Raw genomic sequence first — 22,768 nt, forward strand, 5'->3', positions numbered from 1 at the left:
GTCTGTCTCTGTTCCCACTGAGGTTAGCGAGAACAGAGTGGGACTTGCCGTGGAGTAAAATCAACCAGGCTGGAACGCAGCCAGGACACTGAGATCAAGACTCGCATTCATTTGGAAACTGCTGCCACAATGGCCCTGTTGATCAGGACTTTGGGTTTACGTCTTGTCCAAAACAATGTAGCAAGATACAATGGGGCATAAAATGATGCCGTTTTAAAAATGTTGGTAATTCATCATTATTTATTTTTCAAGCACTCAAAGATAAAAATATTGAAAGAACAAGCAAAGGAGGAAATACCCATATCTAAATTAAAATCTTCTTAAATAAACTATCTAGATTTTAACACAGAGTAGCATGCAAGCAAAGTCAGCCAGCTCCCAACCCTTTTATATACAAGCATGCAGAAAAATAAATTCCTTCAAAAGAAGCTTTGAAGAGCATAATTAAGCATGCAAGTTACCATATATTAAATTGTACATCTAGTAAAAAAGAATCATTAGCCCAACAAATGGGCTGTTAATGATTTCAGGTTTGCCTAAGGCCATAAGCTAATAAACTAGTGATTAACCAGTATTTCTGGGATGCTGCTGTTGCAAGCTGGCAGCCTGGTGTCACAGCGCTCGCCCACAGCTTAGGAACTGCAGAAAAAATAAAACCAATGAAAAGAGCGCACTGTATTTCAGCCATAGAAACAACCGAACTTTCGGGCGGGTGAAACCCCCGCTCTGAGGCACCACCACTTATCAAGACACCTGATTTCCACTCTGTGTGCTGGGATTGCAAAACACGGGACTTCCCAAGTCCAAGAGGAACCAAGCGGAGTAACCAGGCAAGAGGTTCCAAGGCAAGAGAAACTCTCCACAGATGTGTCCCTGCACAGACCATGCCCAGGAGAGCCCATGTCACGAGTGCCTCGCTGTCTATTTGCAAGTCACTGCTGGTACCCGCCTGGGACACCCCCCTGCTGTTCCTGACCTTGGGAGCTGCCACCTCTCTCCTCTGAGGCCACACCTTGGCGACCCTAGCAGCCATTTATATGTGTGCTTGCCAGCTTCCTTCAGACATTTCTTAGCAACTGGTAATAAAAGGAAAAAACAACAGGCCATTTGGCCAGCCAGCTCTCTCCAAAGCACCCACACTTATTTTCCTCATCACAGTTTGAAGAGCTGAGGATGTGGGAACCGAAACTTGCACAAAATAGTCCTCTCCAAGGCTGGAAACTGCAGAAGCAGGGAGGATGGTGCCCACCCACTGCTGTCAGGACTGCAGATACACGAGAGCTTACATAGGTATTAAGAGTTATTTGCGCAGGGCAAACTTTTTGAAATGAAAACACAAGCATGTGCACAAACCTCACGCCAATACAGCACAATTTCAGACAGTAAAACACTTCTTCACTGAATGAACACAGCGCACTGGGTAACATTATCGGTGCAAAGGATTAGATAAATGTAGCAAAGTTTTTCAAAGGATGTAATTACTCTGTAGTTCAAAACAGAGAAGGGAAGCAATCTGGTAAATTGAAGAAAAGAGTCGTTCATCCCTCAACCAAAGCAGCGTCTTCACCAGCAGGGCCAGCAAAGCCCCTCAATTTGGCTTTACCACGGGCATGGGACCACGGACGAACTCCCAAAACTTTGAAAGAAGAAATGCCCATCCATGTACACATTGCAATCCACAGAATAGTCCAAACCCGGAGAGGGACCCCAGGGATGCAGCCAGCCTGGCCTGCTGGGTGCGTGATCCACACCACACACCGCCTGCCGAAGCTCAGCCCGAGGGTTCCCGGGATGCCCAGAGAGCCCAGCCTGCCTTCCCCAGCGGCTGCGGAACAGCCACCCCGGAGGGCTCAGCTGCTCCCTTCGTTGCCAAATTATCTGCCTCTCGCTGGCTGATTTCTCCTCATCGCTCGCTTCCTGTGGCAAAATGCAAAAGTGTAGAAACTGTATTTCGTCACAGCGGCCCCGAGCCCTGCCGGGCGCTTTGCTGTTTGCTCCCTGGAGAGTTGCTAATGGTTTGATCTGACATAAAGTTCTCACACTTAAAATAAATGGTATAAACAGAGCACTCTCCAGGAAGGTCTAAAAGCAAAATGAGAGATTTGTTTGATTTAAGGAAGCTTTTTCTCGAGTATTTTTTAACACTTTTAACTAACCAGTAGTTCTGACGACTTCTTTTTTAATAAAAAGACACAGTATTTTCCTCCTTAAGTGTTTTTGTGATTAAAGTCCAAGATTTATATTTCCACATAAAAAGAAAAAAAATAAATTGGATCCTGTTTCAGTAGAGACTGACTGCACTGACTGCAGTTACCAATAGAACAAGGCCCACGTGCAAGCTTTGGAAGTAGGTTTTTCTGGAAACTATTTACCAAATACTACAGAGAGTTCACAATTTTTTCCTTTTCTACTCTCCTTACATTTCCTAACATTTAAAGCACAACCTCAGACGGTTTTGTTGAGCTGTTTTTTTAAAATCACATAGCTGTATGTCAGATAAGTTGTATGTGTGGTGCCTGATTCTTCACCTAAATGCTGGGGTTTTTTCTTATTATTCCTACAAAAAGAACACGGCTTGATTTCGGCAGCAGTTGTATAGACTTCAGATTAAATATAGCAGTCATTGACTTTCCCTGAGACTCAGACACTTCTGAAAATAAGCTTTTTGGCACCCACTAAGGAACATACTGAATATCTCCTTTAGTTACAAGCCCTCAAAATAAAAATAACTTATAAAGTTCTTACATGTATCTATAAGAATTTGATCTGAGATCTTATTTAACTCTATAAACATTCAGGGCTGGTCCTATTCTCACTGAAGTCAGAATATCTTCAGTGTAATCAGTGGTGGCATCACAGTGTACAACTGGACAACTAAGTTAATAATTAAATATAAGAATCAAATTATTCCTTTTTAACAGCCTCACCTGTATTTGTATGCTTGTACAATAGAAGTCATCTAAAGGGCACTGGAGATACAACCTGCACTAGATCCTGAATGCCAGCAGCTCAAAACTTCTCCAGCGCACACAGCTCTGCCCTTCAGTCACAGTTCTTAATATTTAAAATGACCTTTCCAAATTTGTTTTGTTTTTAATATGTTAAAAAATCTTTCCCACTGAAGTGAGTAGATTTTCCAGTGAACTCCAGCACTTAACCCTGCAGCATTTTGCTATTTCGAGGTTAAAGCATGAGTTTCAAAATTTGTCCTGAAGAACAAATGTCTGCCTGAAGTTATGATGACGTTGTACCGAGCCTAAGAGTCATCCTGGAATAGAAAACAATCCAAGCAACAATATTTGGCTCTGGATACAAATTTTCCCAGAAGTTCAGGAGTAATTGCCTCTGTTCTGCTAAGGCTACAAATAATCCTCAGTCTGGGCTCCTGTGAGTGGGTCCTGAGGCCGACATACTGTATAATCTGTCAAAATTGAATATTCTGTCATGAATAGTTTATATTATAACTCTTACAATTCTGTTTTGTTCCAAAGATGACTTTCTGAAGGGGGCTAACCCTTAAACATTTTTTACCTCCCAATAGGTAGACATGCCCAAGTATAAATGCAAGCAGACTTTGTGAGGTCTTCAACATTTACCTTCACAAGGAACTACAACAGATTTGCATTATTTCTTATTAAAAGCATTTTGTTTTGCTATAAAAAAAAAAAAAACAGCGGGAGTGCTTTATTACCACAGCTGACCACAAGATGGAAATCCTTTTCCATAAGATGTCTTCTAATTAGGAAAAAAAAAATACAGCCTTTTTCTAGGAAAGTGTTTTAGAAGAAGCAAAGCAGGGTTCCTCATCCCATCAGCAACCTGCTTGGGAGGCTTCATCCATTTCATGTTCTTTCTCCATCCAGGAAAAAAAATTAGAAGGGACTTCAAAGAAGATGGGGAAGCTCCTGGGCCTCCCCCTTTGCAGCCTGTTCTGCCTGGCAGCAGGAGCTGAAGAGAAGATGGGGCTGCGCCCCACTTTCCTCCCTTGCCCCAGGACGCAGCTCCCCGACACAGACACAAGAGGGGTTTTACCAGCAGACACCTTACAGAAATTGATAAGATCCTTTTATCCAGGTGGATAGGCAAGCTGTCATCAATTTCATTTATCTAACAGAAGTTTAATCTTGTTTTGATCAAAACCAAAGTCTTTTCCTGAGAAGTTTTCCCTTTTCCAAGAAGGGCAGTTTCACCCAGAAATCATTCTGATGGCCATCCCTAGCCAGCTCTAGTTGTTACGCCAGCAGCTCAGATACGCCAAGCAGAGGAAAGCACCACCAACGTGTGTTCATTGTTTAATTTGGAAATGCGAAGGATAAACTCAACTCTTTCTTCGTACCATTACAGGTTTTTTTAGAGCTAAAAAGCCCCCTGAGGAACGGTTTCAGCCACCCAACGCCTGGCATGGCAGAGCTCAGGGAGTCCAGCGGGATTTTGTCTGACCTGCTACACTGTACCCTGCACAAACAAAACCACTGGTCTGGGATCTAAACACTAAATGTCATTTATTTTTGTTATTGCTTATTTACAAAAATGTGCAGAGACTTGCACTGGGATGCCACCGGGCATAAACAGAACTAAAAGGCCATTCCTGTCCCCAGGGGCAGGAGAAGGGTTAGCGAACGTGGCGGAGGGGGGGAGACGCGTCCCTTTCCCACCCCAAAGCAGCGCAGGCTGCGGCATCTTCTGCAGCCCAGGAGGGGAGGGCTGGCTGCGATGCTGCAGGGACCCTCACTCGCACTGCCGCTGCATGTAGCCAAGCTCACTCCAGCTTGCTTTTGAACAAACTATTAGTACGTAAGAAATGAAAGAATAGCTTCTCTGTTTTTAATTATCTGATCGAGTTTTCCACTCTAAATCTAATAGACGCAGCAAGCAGGGAGCTACATTTGAAGACAGACAAGACATTTGCATCTGTTTTGCTGATTATAGTAGTTGCACATTTTACTTTAAACATCAATGGGTTGCAACTGCTATTCAAATGATATGGAAATTGCTACTTTATGCTGAAATTTCCCTTAAGCAACAAAGGAAAGGATTAGCACATGGCTCTGGTTTTTTTCTTTTCTCTTCTTCTTTTCATTTTAATAAAACACGGTGGCAGTGAGAAACTCTTTGATGGTTCATGAACAACACCTGTATCTTTTAATATTTTATTCAGACTAAGTTACAGAATATTTGAATCCTTTTGTGTAACTATTATGACAACAATTTCTAACTAAAATATCCTTCTTTATCTGAAACACCGAATTAACTTCATTTTCACAACACCTCTTCGCTACAAAAATATACATACACAGTCTATATGAATAATTATGCAAGGAAATTAAGGTACCAGCAACAATTTATAATTATTTTCAGATTTAGATGAAGCTAGATTCTGTCTTGTTTGCACGTACCCAAGAAACATTTCTCATGTGGTCAGTCCCATTCAAGGCTGAATCCCACCCGTTTCTAGCAGTATATAGCAGAGTCAGTGCAAATGAGAATCAGACCACAGTCAAACCACAGTGTGAATTTTTCCCACTGAAGCTCTCATAAGCAAAATTGGTTGCGTTCCAACAGTTTGCAGGATTGATCCTTTAATCCCTGTCCAGCTCTGCACCTTTTTATGCAATCTTAAAGACAGCAACTTTTTAGTGAATTTTAATGGTAAACTTCACTCCAGGCAATAGAGGTAAAAGATGTAAGGGATATATAAAGACAGCTTTACTATTCTCCCAAAAATCGATTACTTTTACAGAAGACTGATTAAAAACAGTTTACAGATTTTGAATGTTACTGCAAGTTATTGATATGGCAGAGAAACACGAGCAAATGCATGTCACTGGCTTCTTACGTACCTTATACGTACCTACCAAGGAAGAGTTTCGAGAGGACCATCATCCTTTTCCATTGACTCTGTTGTTACAGAACCTTCCTCATCCTCATCATGTGCTTTAATCTGAACATCCCCTCTCAGCATGGCTATCCAGAATCTGCTGAGGAAAGTAGAAGCACATTACAAACAAAATATTTTTAAAATAATCCCATGCAGACACATTGACAGAATTAATTTCTAAAACACTCTGTCTAAAGAGACTGACTCACAACGTTTCTATTTGATGTCAAAGATTTGAGGCTTCAGGGTGCTAGAACAGTGGGAAATTATCAAGTCTTGACCAAATCAGATACTTTCCTGTTCTTGAAATTAGTTAATTAATTTAATTTTTAAAACACTGAACTCAATCACTGGGTTCTTGTGTTCCTTACGCATCTAGCACAGATCTGGTGAGAAACTTTCAATTCTTCATATGCAGGTTCAGAAGAGAAATGCAAACAGAATGATTAAACACAGCAACTTCTTTCTCTCAATAACAAGTTTTAGTGCATCACCCATGACAGACAGCAATGCCGATCTAGAACTGCCTACATTATGCAGGGGCACAAATCCTGCTCTTCCTCACGCACCCCTGCACCCTCGCTACTTTCGGTGGATTTTTTCTCACAAACGTAGAAAGGACAACATTACTTCAAAACATTCGCCCTGCATTCATCACATTAAAATCAACACAACAGGGCCGGCTACAATATATTCATGCAAGAGCTCTGATAACCATACTTGCACTTTTGGTTTTGTTAGTCCCACATGAATATTTATGCACATTTCCATGATATGTCCCCTGGTTTGCATAGGGCACAGGTTGTCAGCAGCTGAAAGCCATTAGCATCTGACAGCTGCTAAAATAGCTTGTTTGAAACAAATAGGTGGTCCCGGCCATTGTCTAGCAGGCAGGTGATTAAGGCGTCATTACAAGCTGCATCTTCTTTGGCAGCTGCACGGACAAGGAGGGCCCTTCTTGCACTGCTCAGACCTGCCTGGTGGAGGGGAGATTTAATTATCATCACTACATAATGGGTGGTTTGTAGAAGACGAAGACCTGACAGAAACAGATAGTGGGCAAACACAGGACACAGATCGCAGCCGATGAAGTAATTACAATCCAAATAAGAGCGTATGAGCTGGCTGGGAGCAGCAGATGTTGCTGTCCATCAGCATCTCCATATAAAACGTATGTTCAAATCTTACTTGGAAAAAAGACAGCAGAGCATTATCTGCACTATTTGCAGAGCTACAGGATGCTGCGGGGGGGATGCTCAGGGAGGAGACTGGATTCTCGCAGGGAAAATCCAGGGAATCTCGTGGGAGCAGAGGTGTAGAAGATATCCAGCGCATGGGGCAGGGACTGCATGGACGGATACCGAGAGGGACCAGGGAGGAAGATATTCCTTGGCCTTCAACCTACCAATGTCCTCCCCTCCCAAACCTGCTTCATGGATCTGATTTTCAGGTAGGGAGTGTGGGAATGAACCGATGAATTGTAATTGTGCTCGGAGGAAGAGAGAGACGAAACCTGTGCCCGGGGGAGACAGGGCTGATGACTTTCCACCTCAAGTGGGCAGCCATGGGAAAGTGGTCCAAGTCCCGCACACATTTAACCTCTCTAGGTGGAAAAGGTTGCATGCACGGCAAGTAAAAGATGCTACTCAATTTCTGTTCAAGTCATGATATCTTGCTGTCTCAAAAACAAAATAAAAGCATGTGTTGGGCAGAAATGAAATGGGGTGGTCAAATACCACAGGAGAGAGGTACAATGCAAGACAGCCCTTCTGAGGTGCTGGAATTGTTTGTCTTCATACCACACTAATAAACACAATTTTTCTACTCAAGGCTATTTCATAAGTTATTTAAAAAAAAAAAAGATGTAAAAGCAGGAAATGTCAACATGTGCACATTAATTCCTTTCAAACCATTTTCTTGGCAACTGCCCCATCTGTTTTACCTCAACCTTTCTTCCAAAAGAGAATTAATATTTATTGTAATAAGCTTAACACTTAAAGAATTTCTGAAATGACTTTACCTACACAGCATCACCTTCCAGGTTTGTGACACTGTCACTTCCACCACACCTCATTCTTTTTCTTTTTTTCTAAATCTGTGTGAATAATTACCTTTGTAAACACATCTATGCACCAGTTTTCAGAAAAGCCATACTCAATAGCAACATAAATTTGGTTTGTAAATTGCCATGCAGCACTTCGTCACATCATAAATGACGACGTACATGTACAGCTTCACTGCCTTTGATGCAAAGCCAGAATCAGACATTTTCAACATTTTCTTATTAAGGATAAATTACAAAACAAACCAAGCATGCTAGAGTGAGATGGCCTTGACAGGAATGGTGTCCAGGTGTAGGGTTTCTTTGTTTAATATTGATATAGTCTTTCAAATATTGCAGTCTTTTCTCTGGAGACATATAAAAGTCTCAGAATCAGGGTTTTTTTAGTAAAAACATCATTCTTAGATAATGTCCACCTGAAGGGAGAATTGTGTCTTTTGATCTTGCCTGGGCTCACAAGAAGGGATGTCAGAAAAGATGAATGTATGTGTGTACTACATTTTGGGAGCTAGTTTTCAATTTCACTTCACCCTGTCCCAGTTGTACCACCCCTGTAAGAAAGAAGATAACCCCCGGGGGCAACCCAGCTGGATCCTCACGCCAGCCCACGGAGCAGCCTGCCGCCTCTGCCTTTTGCGAGCCATTTGCAACATCCGAGGGAGCAGGGGCCGGGAAAGCAGCTGCCGCAGCGTGCACTGCGGGCGCTGAGCCCTCCGGGCAGACGCATCCTTGGGCCGGCAGAGAGGAGCAGGAGGATGTCGATGCTGTAAGTCCACCTCCTCACAGCAGCTCAACTTCTTCCAAGCACATAGGGAATCTGGCCGTCATCTCCCAGCAGATTTTTTCCCATGTTCTGTGTACATAGTTACTATTATAAGCACAATCATGGTGAATGTTTGTGCAAATTATTAGCTCTGAATCTTCTTGGTACTTTATACATCTTTGTTACTATTTTTATTTCACTTACATTTTTGGATACAGTGAGCATGGAAATATACCCCACTTTCCTGGAAGCATATGCACAATATGGCTCTAATTCACAAATGTTGAAGTTAATAAGAACAGCAAATATTTATGCCTAAAATCATCAGTGAAGGACTGACCTCCATTATCCAGTCCCAGGGCTTACAAATGTTCATAGCTGCATGTTTGCGCAGTGTATTTTTAAAACATGCACTGTTTAAAAGATACACAATTAATATTAACAAAGACCTGTAGTTCTCAGAGCAAGTGGCTGGAACAAGCACTGCCTTCTGTCTGATGTGCAATGACCTTTTGCAATATTTTTAGGCACTGTCCTATAAGCGATATGTCTTGCACAAATTACTTCTGCCTAGATATAAAGCAACATTAACCATGGGAAGGAGGGAGCAACATGGGATGAATTTGTATCTTCTAAAATTGAGGGAAAAAGAAAATTACCAGGTGAAGATTTATATGAAGATTTATAAAATGCATAATTTTCTCTCTCATTTAATCCTGACACATAGAGCATCATGTGCCACGGATAAGGACATTCACAATGGACTGAAGTGTTATGTGATTCTCCCATTTTTGAGTAAAGGAAGAAGACTACAGTAATTAGTTCCTTGTAAGAAACAGGATTAATAGAATCCACTATGTATTTAATTAGAAGTGTTTGTGTCTTCCAGGGAGGAGAAAGATTAATTCAGGTAACTACTAAAAGTTTTCAATCTTCATAGCATTAAGCTAAAAACTAAAGTTAGAAGAAACTTGTGTGGAGAAACACTTACCACCCTGTGTGTTGGAAGTGATTGCCTCTCCTAGCCACAGGAGAAGCCAAACTGCATTGTGTACTGTGGTATACAACTGACTCATACAGTTATGTATCAATATATATCAATAATAAAAAAGTCTAGGAAATTACATGAAGGATTAGGAAAAGCTCAGTGAAATAAATAAAATAGAAAGTATAAAGTCAGATATTTTCACCCCTCAAAATTTTTGTCCGAGTCGGAAAGGGAATGTAGAAACAAAGGGAATGCAGATTCAGATTCAGGAAACTTAGCAACTACTAAATACATGCAAAATGTACATCCAAAACACTTTCTGTAATCTATTTCTGTGAAAAAGTGCACAGAAAATAAGTATTTAACTACCAACTGCTACGATCAGCTGCAGGAGGAGCCACCCAACTCACTAACCTGCTTCCAGCAGTGGCCAACAGCAAATCTGTAGAGAGGAGTATTACAAGCAAGGTAAACACAACGCGAATCTACCTGGAATACCCCCTCCGTGCTACAACCAGCACTGCCGGCACTTCCTGACCCAGAGGATGATTTAAACCCGCACTAACACTAACAACTGGACAACTGCAGCAATCAATATCGTCCTTAAAAATTAAACTTAAGGTAGCAGAAAGATTTGGCACAGGCATTAAATATACATATATGCAACTACCATGTATAGAATGGATATAATCTGTATTCAAAGATTCTGAATGTACAGCGTTCATTATACGAAAAACAAAACAAATCCCCCTGTGCGCCGCTCTGCACATACACACAACTGATATGTTTCAAAAATGAGGTCTTGTTTTTAATCCATAGATATTTCACACAAGCATAAGCTTGTGAAGAGAACAGAATCAGCTGTATTTTAGCTGCCAAGAAAAACAAATGGTTGCTGTTACCCCACAGACAAAAGCTAATGTACCTGTGTTCAGTCATTCTGTAGCAAACGAAGAGCTACCAGGAAGCTTTTTATCAATAGATCATACCACAAATCAAACCCTTGTCAAAATTTAGAGAGGAGATACAAGATTAAGGGCCTTGTTCCTACACACTTACAATTAGAAAAGCCAAGTGTCAGAGAATAATCATCAGCATCCAAAAGATGAACCAAATTCCAAGTTGTTTTTTGATTTATTTAGTCAAGATTCCTGAAAGAAAAGAAGGAAATAAAACTCAATGTAGAAATACTTCTGACGCAGGAAGAAAACAGGGTATGATTGCATAAAGGATCATCTGCTTTACGTGAAACTACCAGACAATTTCCTTCCCTGTTACATCACCATTAGGTTCCTTATCAAGCTCATTTCTTTAAAAGTCACCCACAAAGGCCCCATGGCATCAAAATGCCATATTGACAGGAGGTTTTGTTAGTGAGGACAGGGTCCAGGCTCTGCTGCTGTCTATAGGGCGCACTGAGCAGCTCAGAGCGTCGGGGATGGAAGTGAGTGGTGCTTTCAGAGTTAATAGCTCTTGAAGTTCTAAGGCGAGCAGTTTTCACATATGGGTAGAGATAGTCAAAGCCTTGCCAGCTGCTAATGTCCGTCTTTCCAGCTGCCTTGGATGTGGACCTTTTTTGATAGAGTGCTGCAGTTCTTTGTCTGACCTGGTCCTCTCTGAATCTCACTAGTGTAGGCTATGGTCAACCCTGAAACTCTGCTGGATCTAAAAGAGTGAGTCCTGTCCTGACAAGAGAGCCGGAATCTCAAGGCATTAGCTCTTACCAGATTTCAGCAATATCACATGCATCTCGCGTAAAAATCTCAATATCTATGTTCAGCACCACAAGTGTTTGTTCTTCCTTTCCTTATCAACTGTTTGAGCCATGTTGTCATGCTCAGTCCAAAATCTGCTGCAATCACCTGTTTTAATAACATCTGTTGTTGAGAAGGATAGACAACAAGCTAAATAGTCTAACTGACATCAACCTATGAAGAAACAAAAAAAAAAAATTTTTTTCCATTAAATCAGATTGAAAGGTGTAATTTGTGGCATTTTTTCTGTTTAAGACTTGGATATTAAATTCTTTTGGTGTAATGGTGCCACCAGCAGATAATAGTTAGAACTGGTTTTAGCCGAAAAACCTAACAAGAATACAAATTTCTCTAAATAGGTTATTTAAGCTTCCAAAAACGTATTCTTTGATTTTTTAAAACAATATTTTGGTAAGAACATGGAAGCTAAAAATTGGTTCTAAATGTGATCTATCAGTAGATAAAACTTTGAATTCATAATTCTCTATGTAAGTTCCTTATGTGTTCCTCTATGATTTATAAAGACAGGGAAGTGTTTGGGACATTGCAGGGGTTTTTTCCACAGTAGAAACTAGTGATTTTTCATGCCTGAACAATTGACAAACACTGGAGCAGTAACAACAACATTAAACTCTGAGAACTGAATGACTGGAACTCTTCAGTTTTGTTTATATGAATATTGATCTGATAAACACTGAATATCTGAGTGGAGCAACTCCTTTTCTCCAGAGAGACCCAGGACTCTTGTCACTTCTGTTGCAGAGGGAGAATTGAGAGTACGTGTTTCTCCAGCCACCACAGCGTCGACACTCCCAACGTTAGTGTCACCTTTCTATCTATAGCACCTTTATTACATTTAAAATTGGTCACTTCTCATTCATATTTACTTAGCAGTTTTAGGAATTTGGAATATAACACAACACATCCTCAGATAGGTTTGCAAGCATAAAGGACTCCCAAGAAAAAAGTGGAAAAGAAAAGCGGACACTAAGAGATGTCGCTCCTCAATTTGTTAGAAAGCCAGAACAAAACCCGAATGCAGAACTTTGCCACAGTTCACCAGTGCTTTTTTTCCTTTATCAAATTTTTTTTTCCTTTATCAAATTTCCGTACCTCTTGGAATCTACCAGCTCAGACACTGCCTGGTCCATCTTGGGTGAAGTCAGCTAAACTGCTGTCTGATCTGCTTCTGACAACCAGGACAGTCAGAGATGGTACACTCTGCTTCCTCACTGTTAGAAGATTGGTCTTAAAAAGTCACCTCCTTCACCTCCAACCTTCCGGTCTGGAAGATCTCTCAATGGGGAAATAAGGCAAAGCAAGATGTCTGAAGAAAGCTCCTCAAATACATTTGCAGAAACCAGCTGCTTGCGAGGCTTCCCATACGTAATTTGTAGAGTTCTTTCAGGAACAGTTACATTAAAAGCCTTCATGAAGTTAAAACAATGAACAATTAAAAATAACATACTGTGGCATACAAAATTTAAAAGTATGCTAAGAAAGCATGCTCACCATTAGAGTTTGTCTATTCTCCTATAGACAGAAACTACCTCAGTTTTTTTTTTCCCCAGGGCTGAAGCTTGAATTTCTAAAAGGGTGAGAAAAAAAGGGACAGAACATGAAAACCCCTTTGGTCTTTCTTCTTTTAGTATTAAGGAGTAAAAACAGGTCACAAATAAAACTTCCAAAAATGCTTCTCAAGTCACCTTTAAAACAAGGATACATTAAAAATGCATTCTTTATGCTCCTTCTGCTGAAGTGCTGGAAAGCCTTATTATATTATTTCTAACAATGTAAAATATAGTTATTTGCCCTTTCTTTTAAAAGATCAGGCTTAAATTCTACTTTATTGATATGTATAAGCAAAGAATTTTAGAAACCATAACCAAGTAATGATATATTCTTATTTGTTACATAAATTATGAAATTGCTACTTCATTTAAGTAACTAGCATATGGCCCTAAAATGCTTATGTCTGTGACAACAGCTTATCTGAGAATATTTTTTCCTCTTAGACATAAATCATTTAGAATCAAATAACTAGTATTTCTTCAAGGTGCAGAATGTAATAATACAAGCTACACAATAGATTTGTTTAATTTGATACAGTTTAATCTTTAAAACTTGTCTTGCAGAAAAAAAAAAAGCATGATATCCTTCACATAAAAAAGAGACAGCTGACAATTTAGGATGGGCCAAACAACACCGATGCTACAAAGCAAAAATGACACAAAACTTATCCTCCATGCAGAAAGAATCTCATGTGAAACTTGAGCGCAAGGAGCGCAAGGAAACATCAGAATAACAGCTAACCCTTTTTTTCCCTCAAAAATATCACTATATTTTGCTTGCCGTGACAAAGATTTCATGAGAAAAAATGCTTCTGCGTCACCCTACAGCTTGGCATGGCTTTTTCTCCCATAAACTTCTCTAGATAATAAGTCAGTCTTCCACTGCATCAGCTCCAAAACCACACAAAAAAAGGCAATAATGCTTCCCCAATTTCACAGGGTTTTTTTTGTGATGAAAAGCACGTAAAAGATTACGAGCTGCTCAGATATTGCGGTAAAAGGAGCTTTAAAATCTCTTGGTATAAATTTGTCCTGGTTTTCTTCACATACAATCACACTGAGAAGAAGAAGTTGTCCATACCATGCAGGTGTGGATTTCCTTTCACACAAGCAACTGGGAGTTGGATCACGGTTGCAGCAATGTAACTGAGCTAAACTCAACTGCCCTGAGAAGAGTTACTCCAGACTGAAATATGAATAGGGCAATATGAGACTCAGATCAGTTATCAGCAAGTTAATTTAAAACAAGTCTTCCATCGGCTGATTTACAGGTTTTGAATACAAGAATATATGTAGGAAACCCACATATTCTGCAATCCTTTACAGCCATAGTCTCTCACTGTGTTTATCTCAGGTTTAACGGGGCTGATCTGGAGCACCCCTGGCAGCCCTGGGGGGCCCGCAGTGCACAAACCCGCAGCTGAAAGTCACTGTCACCCCTTGTGCATTCACACTATTGCACCTGCATATTTTATTTCGCACACAAAAGGTCAAAAGCTTGCCAGCAGGCTGCCTGCCTCCTCAGACACACAATGCACGGAGAAAAATAACCCCAAGGAGCTGCTTGCTGTAATTTCCTGCAATTTAAGACTATTTATTTTTAAAACTTTTGCTGCCAACCTCCCCATCTGACTGTCACACTTTTGCTGAATTTTATCATCAGAACATAGTAATTTATTAGAGATCAAATCCAACCGGTTATTTGACTGTCTTGGTTTTAAATACTACTCAGCCTTTTAGCTGCTCCGAATCCTTATGGCTCTCTATAATTAATGTTTCTTTAGCAGCGGCAGCAAGGGGACTGCCTGTGCACAGCCCGTGTTAACCCTTTGCTGAGACCAACGTGAATACCTCACCACAGTGAGGGCTGCATTTGCAAAGGGGTCGCGACAAATGATCCACAGAATGATCCACTTTTGGCATTTGAAAATTACTCTTTTATACAAGTGGGCTGAATATAGCCACACACGATTAGAAACTGGTCTGTGCCTGCAAAAGTTAATTAACAGATGGGGGGTTGCACCCACACATACGGCATTTTGGGAGAGACTGGAACTTCTGTAAAGCTTTTGTGGCAGCTGAAGGATTTTGAGATGAGTGGACAGGAATGATCAAGCAAAAGGCTGAATATTCACAGTGTCAGGTCCGTATACATTGGCTGCAATACTGGCACAGCAGGACACATGTATGTGAGAACCAGGGGCAAGCTCGCATGGAATATTTGAGCCAGAAGATGGGGTGGTAGGTGATCATTTCACCTGAGAGAGCACCAGAAGAGAAGAATAAGCATGCCCAGCATCAGGCACACTGATGTTCCCCTCCAAATTTGACCCAAAACACTGAAGCCTAATGGCAGCCAGCGGGCCAAAATGAAGTGCTACATTGAAGAGGTGAAAAAGAGGGGTCAGCCCTTTGCAGCCTGCCAGCACATACCTATCTCAAGCCCAACCTACCTGAACTCCCTGGCAACAGAAGGGTTTGCCCAACCTCACTCACATCAGCCACCTCTAACCCGCTGTCAGAAGTTTCTAAAATTGAGCTCTGATAAGCTTTTACTTGTAACACCAAGCAGCACATCAAAAAGCACTAGGCTGCCCTTGAAAAGCAAAAATGAACCATAGAACCACAGAGCAGTCCGGGTTGGAAGGGACCTCGAACCATCATCTGGTCCAGCCTTTCTTGGGAAAGGGAGCCTAGATGAGATTATCTAGCACCCTGTCTAATTGCATCTTGAAAACTTCCAGATTGCTGCTATCCTCTAGAGATGCTCCTTTGTCCCTAGCACAGGTAAATGTTCAAGCCAACTTCTGTGGCCTCCTGAACAAGCGTGAACTGACTTAATGAACGAGGGCCTACATCTACAGCAGCTTCAACGCTTTCTTGTTCTGCAACTTGCACTGCAACCTCACTCCTCCCCATGTTCCTCACAACCGAACAAGAACGAATACAGAAATATTTATGAGTAAATACTGAATTTTATTCTTACATTGGAAGATAATCTCCTGTGCCCTTTAGGTCAATATTATCATAGCCCAGAGAAGGTCAAATAGCAGGTATTTGGCAAGAAGTAAAAACCATTGGACAGTAAAAGAAGCCCAATCATGAACACATTTTAGCATCTTGTTATCATCCTTTTTTTCCAGCTATGTGACCTATTGCCATGAATAGAAAAAAATATAACCTAGCATAGGAAAACAACGATATTAATCAAGGTCTACTCTCAGCTACATATTTTTGCATTAGTGCGTTTTTCATAGTTACGAGGGCTGAATTTGACCTCAGAACATTCCAATAATCTGCTGTAAAACAAAACCACAGAAAAATTACTATATTTGATATTTACTTATTAAAAATTGTTACTGCAATTGGAATTCTGAAGGGGCTGCCCTAAGAAAGCTTTGTCCTTTTCTGGGTGAACTATTTAAGGCAGTATCCTTGACTGAACTTCCAGCATTCTAGCTAATTTGACCATGTTTGTCTTCTACCCAAAGCACTCCCAGCAAAAATAGCTGCCAGAGCTCCTGTGCAGCAGTTGTCTCAAGAAGACAGCCTCTGATTTTTGCAGTTCTCTTCTACTGTATTTTAAGAAGATTTTTTTCCCAATCTCTCATCAAGTAGTGGCAGATATGTTTGGTGTAAGTCTGTTAGTTTCCCACGAGCAAGAGCTTTGGGGAGACTTTCAAGAGTATATTTGAATTATAGACACTGAATGAATTATAATTAAATATCAAGATCTACGGTGAGCACGAAGTACTGTTATACATTTTGCTGCATAAGCGGCAAAAGGTATAAATTAAACGACCATAATATCAGATTATTGTTCTGTTATTGAACTAATATAAAAAATGTAAAATTCTGTTCTGAACTATACATCCGTTATTTCAAAAGGATTTCTACCAAAGTAAGCAGGGAATCACTGAATTTTACAGATTGCATGCATATTCTACTGTACTAAATGGAGTCTGAAACCTACAAACAATTTGTACCAATCTAATTCTAAATGTACTGATCTATGTTAGCAGAATTTTTCTCATGACTATGTTACTACCTACTTATTTCATAATAATAAAGACAAGTTTAAATTAATACTTGCAGGAGAGTTGTATGATGTAAACCACTATGTCTCTGATACTGCAGCCTTTATCAGTGTGAAAAGTCTCATAGCAATTTAACTGAACAAAAAAGAAACCTGACTGAATAAATTGCAATACGAGAGCAAAGCTTTATTATTAAAATACCTACACTGGCATGTACTTTAGAGACAGGTACTTGTCTTTCTTATCACACTTTCTTGGAGTTTGAGCAGAAAAATCTATGAAGGAGGAAATAACATCAGATTGAAAAAAACAAAGTGGTTTCCAGAAGATGGTATTCTCCCCCTGCCTTTGTATAAGTGTCGGTAGGAAAGGAACATGCCTCGACATGCAAACCAGCCCCAGAGTGCATCAGAGAGGAACAAGCCTTTGTTTAAAGCAGCGCAAGGTTACCTCTGCACTTCTGTATTCTGTCAGCTTCTGGTAACCATAGAAAACTGGTACACGGAACACAGCCTGAACGGCAAATGTAAATGTCTGTTAATAAACAAGATCATACATAATGTTGGATGCTTACTTACCTTCCTCACTAATGGTTGGTTAATCAGGATTCTTTTTGTAGTTTTGGCAGAAAACGAACACTATAACTTCTTCCAAAAACAAACATTTTATTTCCAATCCCTTGGACCTCTGGTAAAAAAAAAAAAGAGAGAGAGAAGAAAAATTGCCCTATGGGCGAAGAAATAATCTATTAAAATAGGAAGCATTCTGTGGTATACACAACATTCAAACATAAACTGTCGTCTGAGGTAAAAAACACAACCTAATTTTTGTATTTGAGTTAGTTCCTGCCATTTTAACTCCTTCTTAGTGAGCACAACCTCTGTTTAAGGTTTCTTATTCTTCATGTAATTAAACCCTAACTGCCAAGGACTGGACTGACAGATAATGGTGTTACTTATTTCCTTAGTTTCACTCAGCAACGCGACCACAAAGCTTTTGGATTTTAGTCCTACCCAGTGAGAAGCATAAGACTGGCTTTGTTTTGTACCACTACAAAATAGCACAAAATGATGTCATTATTTTTGTATCTTTTGTAAGGCATGAATATAAGCTCGGAACAGATAGTTAATCTAAAAAGTCTACGCTGCAAGGAACAGATCGCTGCCTGTGATCAATTCTATTTACAATTTCTTTCTAAGTGCATAGTTATAAAATATTGAGTCATATTCAAAAGGAAAAGACATTCCTAACAGCTGAGTGTTATGGTAAATGTAAATAAATATACTTATGTGCCCAGTTTGTGCTGATTCCCAGGCTAGATGCATGTCCCAGAGAGCGTGGGCTAGAATAGAACAAATTTCATCACTTCCTCACTTCCTTGCTAATAGTCTCTGTATCATGCAGCATGAGGACTTATGTAAGTTACTTCTTTATTAAGCAAGAGTATGCATGTATTCAGGCAAGATACATTTTCTCAGAGCACTTAAAAAACCAAAAATTTTCAGTTTCTAAAAATGGGATTTGATAATGAATCTCATTCTTTGAAAGTCTTGGAGGGACTTTCACTGGTTTCATGAACAATCACGGAACAACCTAAATTCTGAAAAAACTATTAATCTTTGATCAACTATTTCAGTGGACATTACATCAAGCAGCTTTGTCTATACCCATTAAACAGTGGCTGTCGTCAGATTCAGGCTTGCTTTCACACCAAATGCAGTCACAAACACAAGAGCACACAAGATTTTGTTCACCTGGAAACACCATCGGGTACCAGAGCACCACCCACCCCTGCCACAGACTGAGCCGTTGATGCTTCTGAAAGTTACATTTACATTTTAATGCATTTGGAGACACATAAATACCTTTAAAATTACTTGTGTATTTTCTAGGAAATCCAAATGGTTTCACCTTCCTCTCATTTACAAGTTTAAAGAGCTAGGGCTACAATATCTAAAATTGCTACCTAGCTGTTATGAAACTCATTTTTGAGTTCTAGCTCATAATACTTGAGCATTTAACAGCAACTATTGATATGCTGATAAATTTGATGTGCTTTCACTGCCTCTCATTCCCCAACATGAATCCTCATCCTAATGTGTTCGCATTGCTGATTTCTGTGCCTTGTGAAGGGGTGGAATAAAGAGCTAATTTTGTGGCAGGGATGCTGCTTGTGTCCTGTCTGTAACTGTTCACTCCCCAACAGAAAAGCTTTTTGTATTTAATTGTAAAGAAGTCACTGGACAAACTCAAGAAAAATGAACCAATAACTGTAAGAAAAAGATGCATTTTCAAATTAAATACTATGAATTATGTATATTCACTCATTCATGCTGCTTAATGGTATTTGTTGTGAAGTAACAGCAGCTAGTGTATTCATCAAACACTAAATGGTATTTTTATGTCTAAATCACAACTACTTCTCTCTTTCAGAATGGGACTATTTCCTATTCACCTCCTGACAGAAGAAAACATGGTTGGATTAAGAAAAAGTCAAAAGAGAACTTTCTCCATTTATATCTCATAAAGGAACTTTCTTGATTTAACGCACAGGATGAAGTTCACTGTCAAGCATATACTTACAAACAGAATCACTGCCTAAAGCTTTGTGATAGGAGCTGCATCCTCAGGGTGCAATTACAGCAATTATCTGGATGGATCTTCTCATCAGTAACCTTTGACTCATCTCCTACAAACTGTCAGTCTTCATCATCAAATGGGGAAAGCAACGTATTGTTTCTATTCAATCATCTGCTTCTGAGAAAGAGAAAACTCCACTATTAGGACAGCCTGCCTGCCCATACATACGGCCTCCTGTAGCTAGCCTGCATCTGCCAGACGGAGCGGCCAGCCCCCGAATGAACAGCAGTTCACTCCTATACAGTTCTTCTGTCAAGACGCAGCCAGCAGGCACCCTCGCACACTTCTGCATTTCTCTTAGGAATTTCAAGAGAAGCAGAAAAAAATCTTTTTGTATGCAAAGTACAGATGCATCACCTAATCTTAAAAGGTGCTGAGTATCTCAGTCTTCAATGGAATTTGCTGATTATGCATCAATTTTTGGAAGTCAGCCCCAAAAGAAAGAGACCACTGTCTCAGCTCCCATCTAACTGGAATGAATTCATTGAACTAAACTTACACCTATGCAAAGATGGACCATAGTGTCACATTAACATTATTAAGACATTTATTATCACACAATTGTTATTGAAGTAAAACTCCTGCACAGGTTTTGTTGGAAGGCATGACCTGGAGGATATAGCCCATTTAAAATTAAGCAATTTCAATTCACAGTCAGTAATGCTAAATGATGAAGAGATAAATAACTCAGTTCAAAGAGCGGTACGTTTAAAATAGGATGGGAAAATAACTACTATAAACAGTTTTATAATTTTCACTTCACACTGAAACAGCTGGTAAGAACAATGAAAAATCACCTTTGCCTTAAAGGGAGGATAGCTTAGTTCTCTCAGCATACAGTGCTTCCAGAAAAAGGATGGCAGTTCAAAAGCTTAATTATAATCACCATTAGCTTCTACCTACCATTTGATTAGTTGGTAATAAAAGCAAGACTCTTTGTCACCAAAGCAAACAGCAATGTCACTCCTCCTTTGCATTCCTCCCATTAGCTGGAAGTGTTGTTATGTGGATGGGGCAGGGATGAAACCAGTAATAGATCGAATCTGGAAAAAAAAACAAAGCTAAAAATAAACAAAATCATTTACAGAGGTAACTCAAACAGTGAACTACCAAAGAAGAAAGAAACTAAATTCTTCATCGTCAAGTGCCAATTCAAAGTGAAAACAGATTGAACCAAAACTGTCAGAAAATTCTTTACCATTTTGTAAAGATCACACACCCAAAACGCCAGACAGAGTCCAACTGTTTCAGTGACTAACTTCAAACAATAGCTGGACTGTTTAAAAGCACAACAACAGGGAATGATGTTTGCCTGAAGGCATACTGTATAAATGTAAATTGCTTTCAAATGCACATTCAGTTTTTTAAACAAAACAAAAAATAGATATTAAACTGTGCGAGTGGAAGTTACTGTTAGAGCCATATATAACATTGTCAGCCATAATTCAGTCATCCATTAGTGACCGCATGGAGTGAGCTTACATTCAGTGGGGCCTCTACTTGTGTCGAAGGAAAACGTTACACATTTTACTCTTCCTACTTAAGAAAGGTCTGAAGACTATTGAGTCTGCATCTCCTTTATGAACCTTCCCAATTACCACCAGATGAAACTCTCTCCATATTCCTCCTTATGAGATGCTATACCACCACTCACGCCCACGGCCATTAGTCATGCTGCCACAGTGCCTTTATACCACCCTAAGCACTGACCTTTAAGAAGTTCTAAATGTTATTTCAGTTCTAATATTCTGAGTTTAATGTCTCTGGAAGTGATTAACAGCACTGGCTTAATGTCATTAGGTCCTTGCCCATTTGCTCACCTCCTCCTGCTAACGTAACTTAATCATTACATGCTGCAACACCCTGGGTTTCTATTTCTAGTCCACTGAGATTAAACGAGTAATAAGCAGCAGCATACTGTATCATCAGTGGGCTTCATTGCTCCTGAAGGCAAAAGGATTAAATCAGAGATTAATTTTGTTCTGCGTATCATCTTCCTCATCTGCACAATGGAGACAACATGGCTACGGCTGAGAGAGACAGCTTAGGCTTTCTCAAAACAGTAACAAAAATTAAATTCCCATCTGTTAAATTTTTGTCAGTTATATTTGCAGTATAGTTGCGAGATCGTTAAATAACCAAATTCATTTTAACTAACAAAAAAGTAATCATGGCAAAGATCTTCAGTAAATGTACTGACAGACAGCAGACATGTTTCCCTAATCCAGACTCGGTAATCAGCAAAAAGATTTGAAAGACAGGACAAAGATTCGTTTGGGTATGAAGGAGAGGATGGCAGGAATTTAAGATTTGACAGTTCAAGAAAATTTCTTGGAACATTCACAAAAATGCAAATCAGCTGGAAATCCACTATTTTCCTTATCTACTCTACTAGAATCATGCTTAGACGATGAGTAAAGATCACCTCATGGTAAAATCTTACATCACAGCATGCAGAGAAAAGACCTAGTCTTTGTGGTGACACTGACTGTGCACCATTTCCACACTGTTGTGTCAAAGCTTAACTTGGAGAAAAATGAAATCTATAGGAGTTGAGAAGCTCACCTTCTATGAAGGGTCTTATCACCTCTCATGGTCTGTGTGCTCACTTCCCCTCATCTTAAAGGACTTTATAATCTGCCTAACAAATCTGTTGCTTGCTAAAAGCCTTAAAATCTCTTTAACTAAACATTTCTTAGATAAACAGCTTAAATTATCATTAAACAATAGTTTTACATGATATGGTAAAATGATTTATCAGCAACAGAAAATATATTAACATGCTCCTGGTGCACACTCCCTACACCTCCCTTGCACTGGTGGCACTCACCTGACCTTTCACTGAGCCAACTCGGCCAACTAAGCCAGAGCAGAAGACAAACACTGCAAAGGCACCACGTGCGGGGTTGAAGAGGCATCGCAGTCAGTGAACGTGGAGGGACGGGCCGTGCAGCTGGGACTGTGCCAGCTGACCGAGCGCCAATGCCCATTTCAGTAGCCACAAGGCAGCCCCATCCCATCCCATCCGTGCTTCAGTAGAAGACAGGCAGGTACGCGCACCCCATCCTCTTTCCT

At 40.1% G+C, this 22,768-nt stretch overlaps 1 protein-coding gene across 1 annotated transcript in view; it reads right to left on the bottom strand.

The window, feature by feature from the left end:
• Nucleotides 1-12,596, bottom strand: part of LOC142089918 (uncharacterized) — a 35,523-nt gene extending 22,927 nt beyond the window's left edge. The window contains exons 1-4 of the mRNA XM_075167062.1: nucleotides 12,559-12,596; nucleotides 5,856-5,975; nucleotides 2,817-2,874; nucleotides 1,759-1,917 (exon numbers count right to left, since the gene is read on the bottom strand). Coding sequence (XP_075023163.1) covers nucleotides 1,759-1,917; nucleotides 2,817-2,874; nucleotides 5,856-5,975; nucleotides 12,559-12,596 — 375 coding nt within the window. The remainder of the gene's footprint in view (nucleotides 1-1,758; nucleotides 1,918-2,816; nucleotides 2,875-5,855; nucleotides 5,976-12,558) is intronic.
• Between the last annotated feature and the right edge of the window lie 10,172 nt (nucleotides 12,597-22,768).

The sequence above is a fragment of the Calonectris borealis genome, chromosome 17, assembly GCF_964195595.1.
Source record: "Calonectris borealis chromosome 17, bCalBor7.hap1.2, whole genome shotgun sequence".
Taxonomy (NCBI): domain Eukaryota; kingdom Metazoa; phylum Chordata; class Aves; order Procellariiformes; family Procellariidae; genus Calonectris; species Calonectris borealis.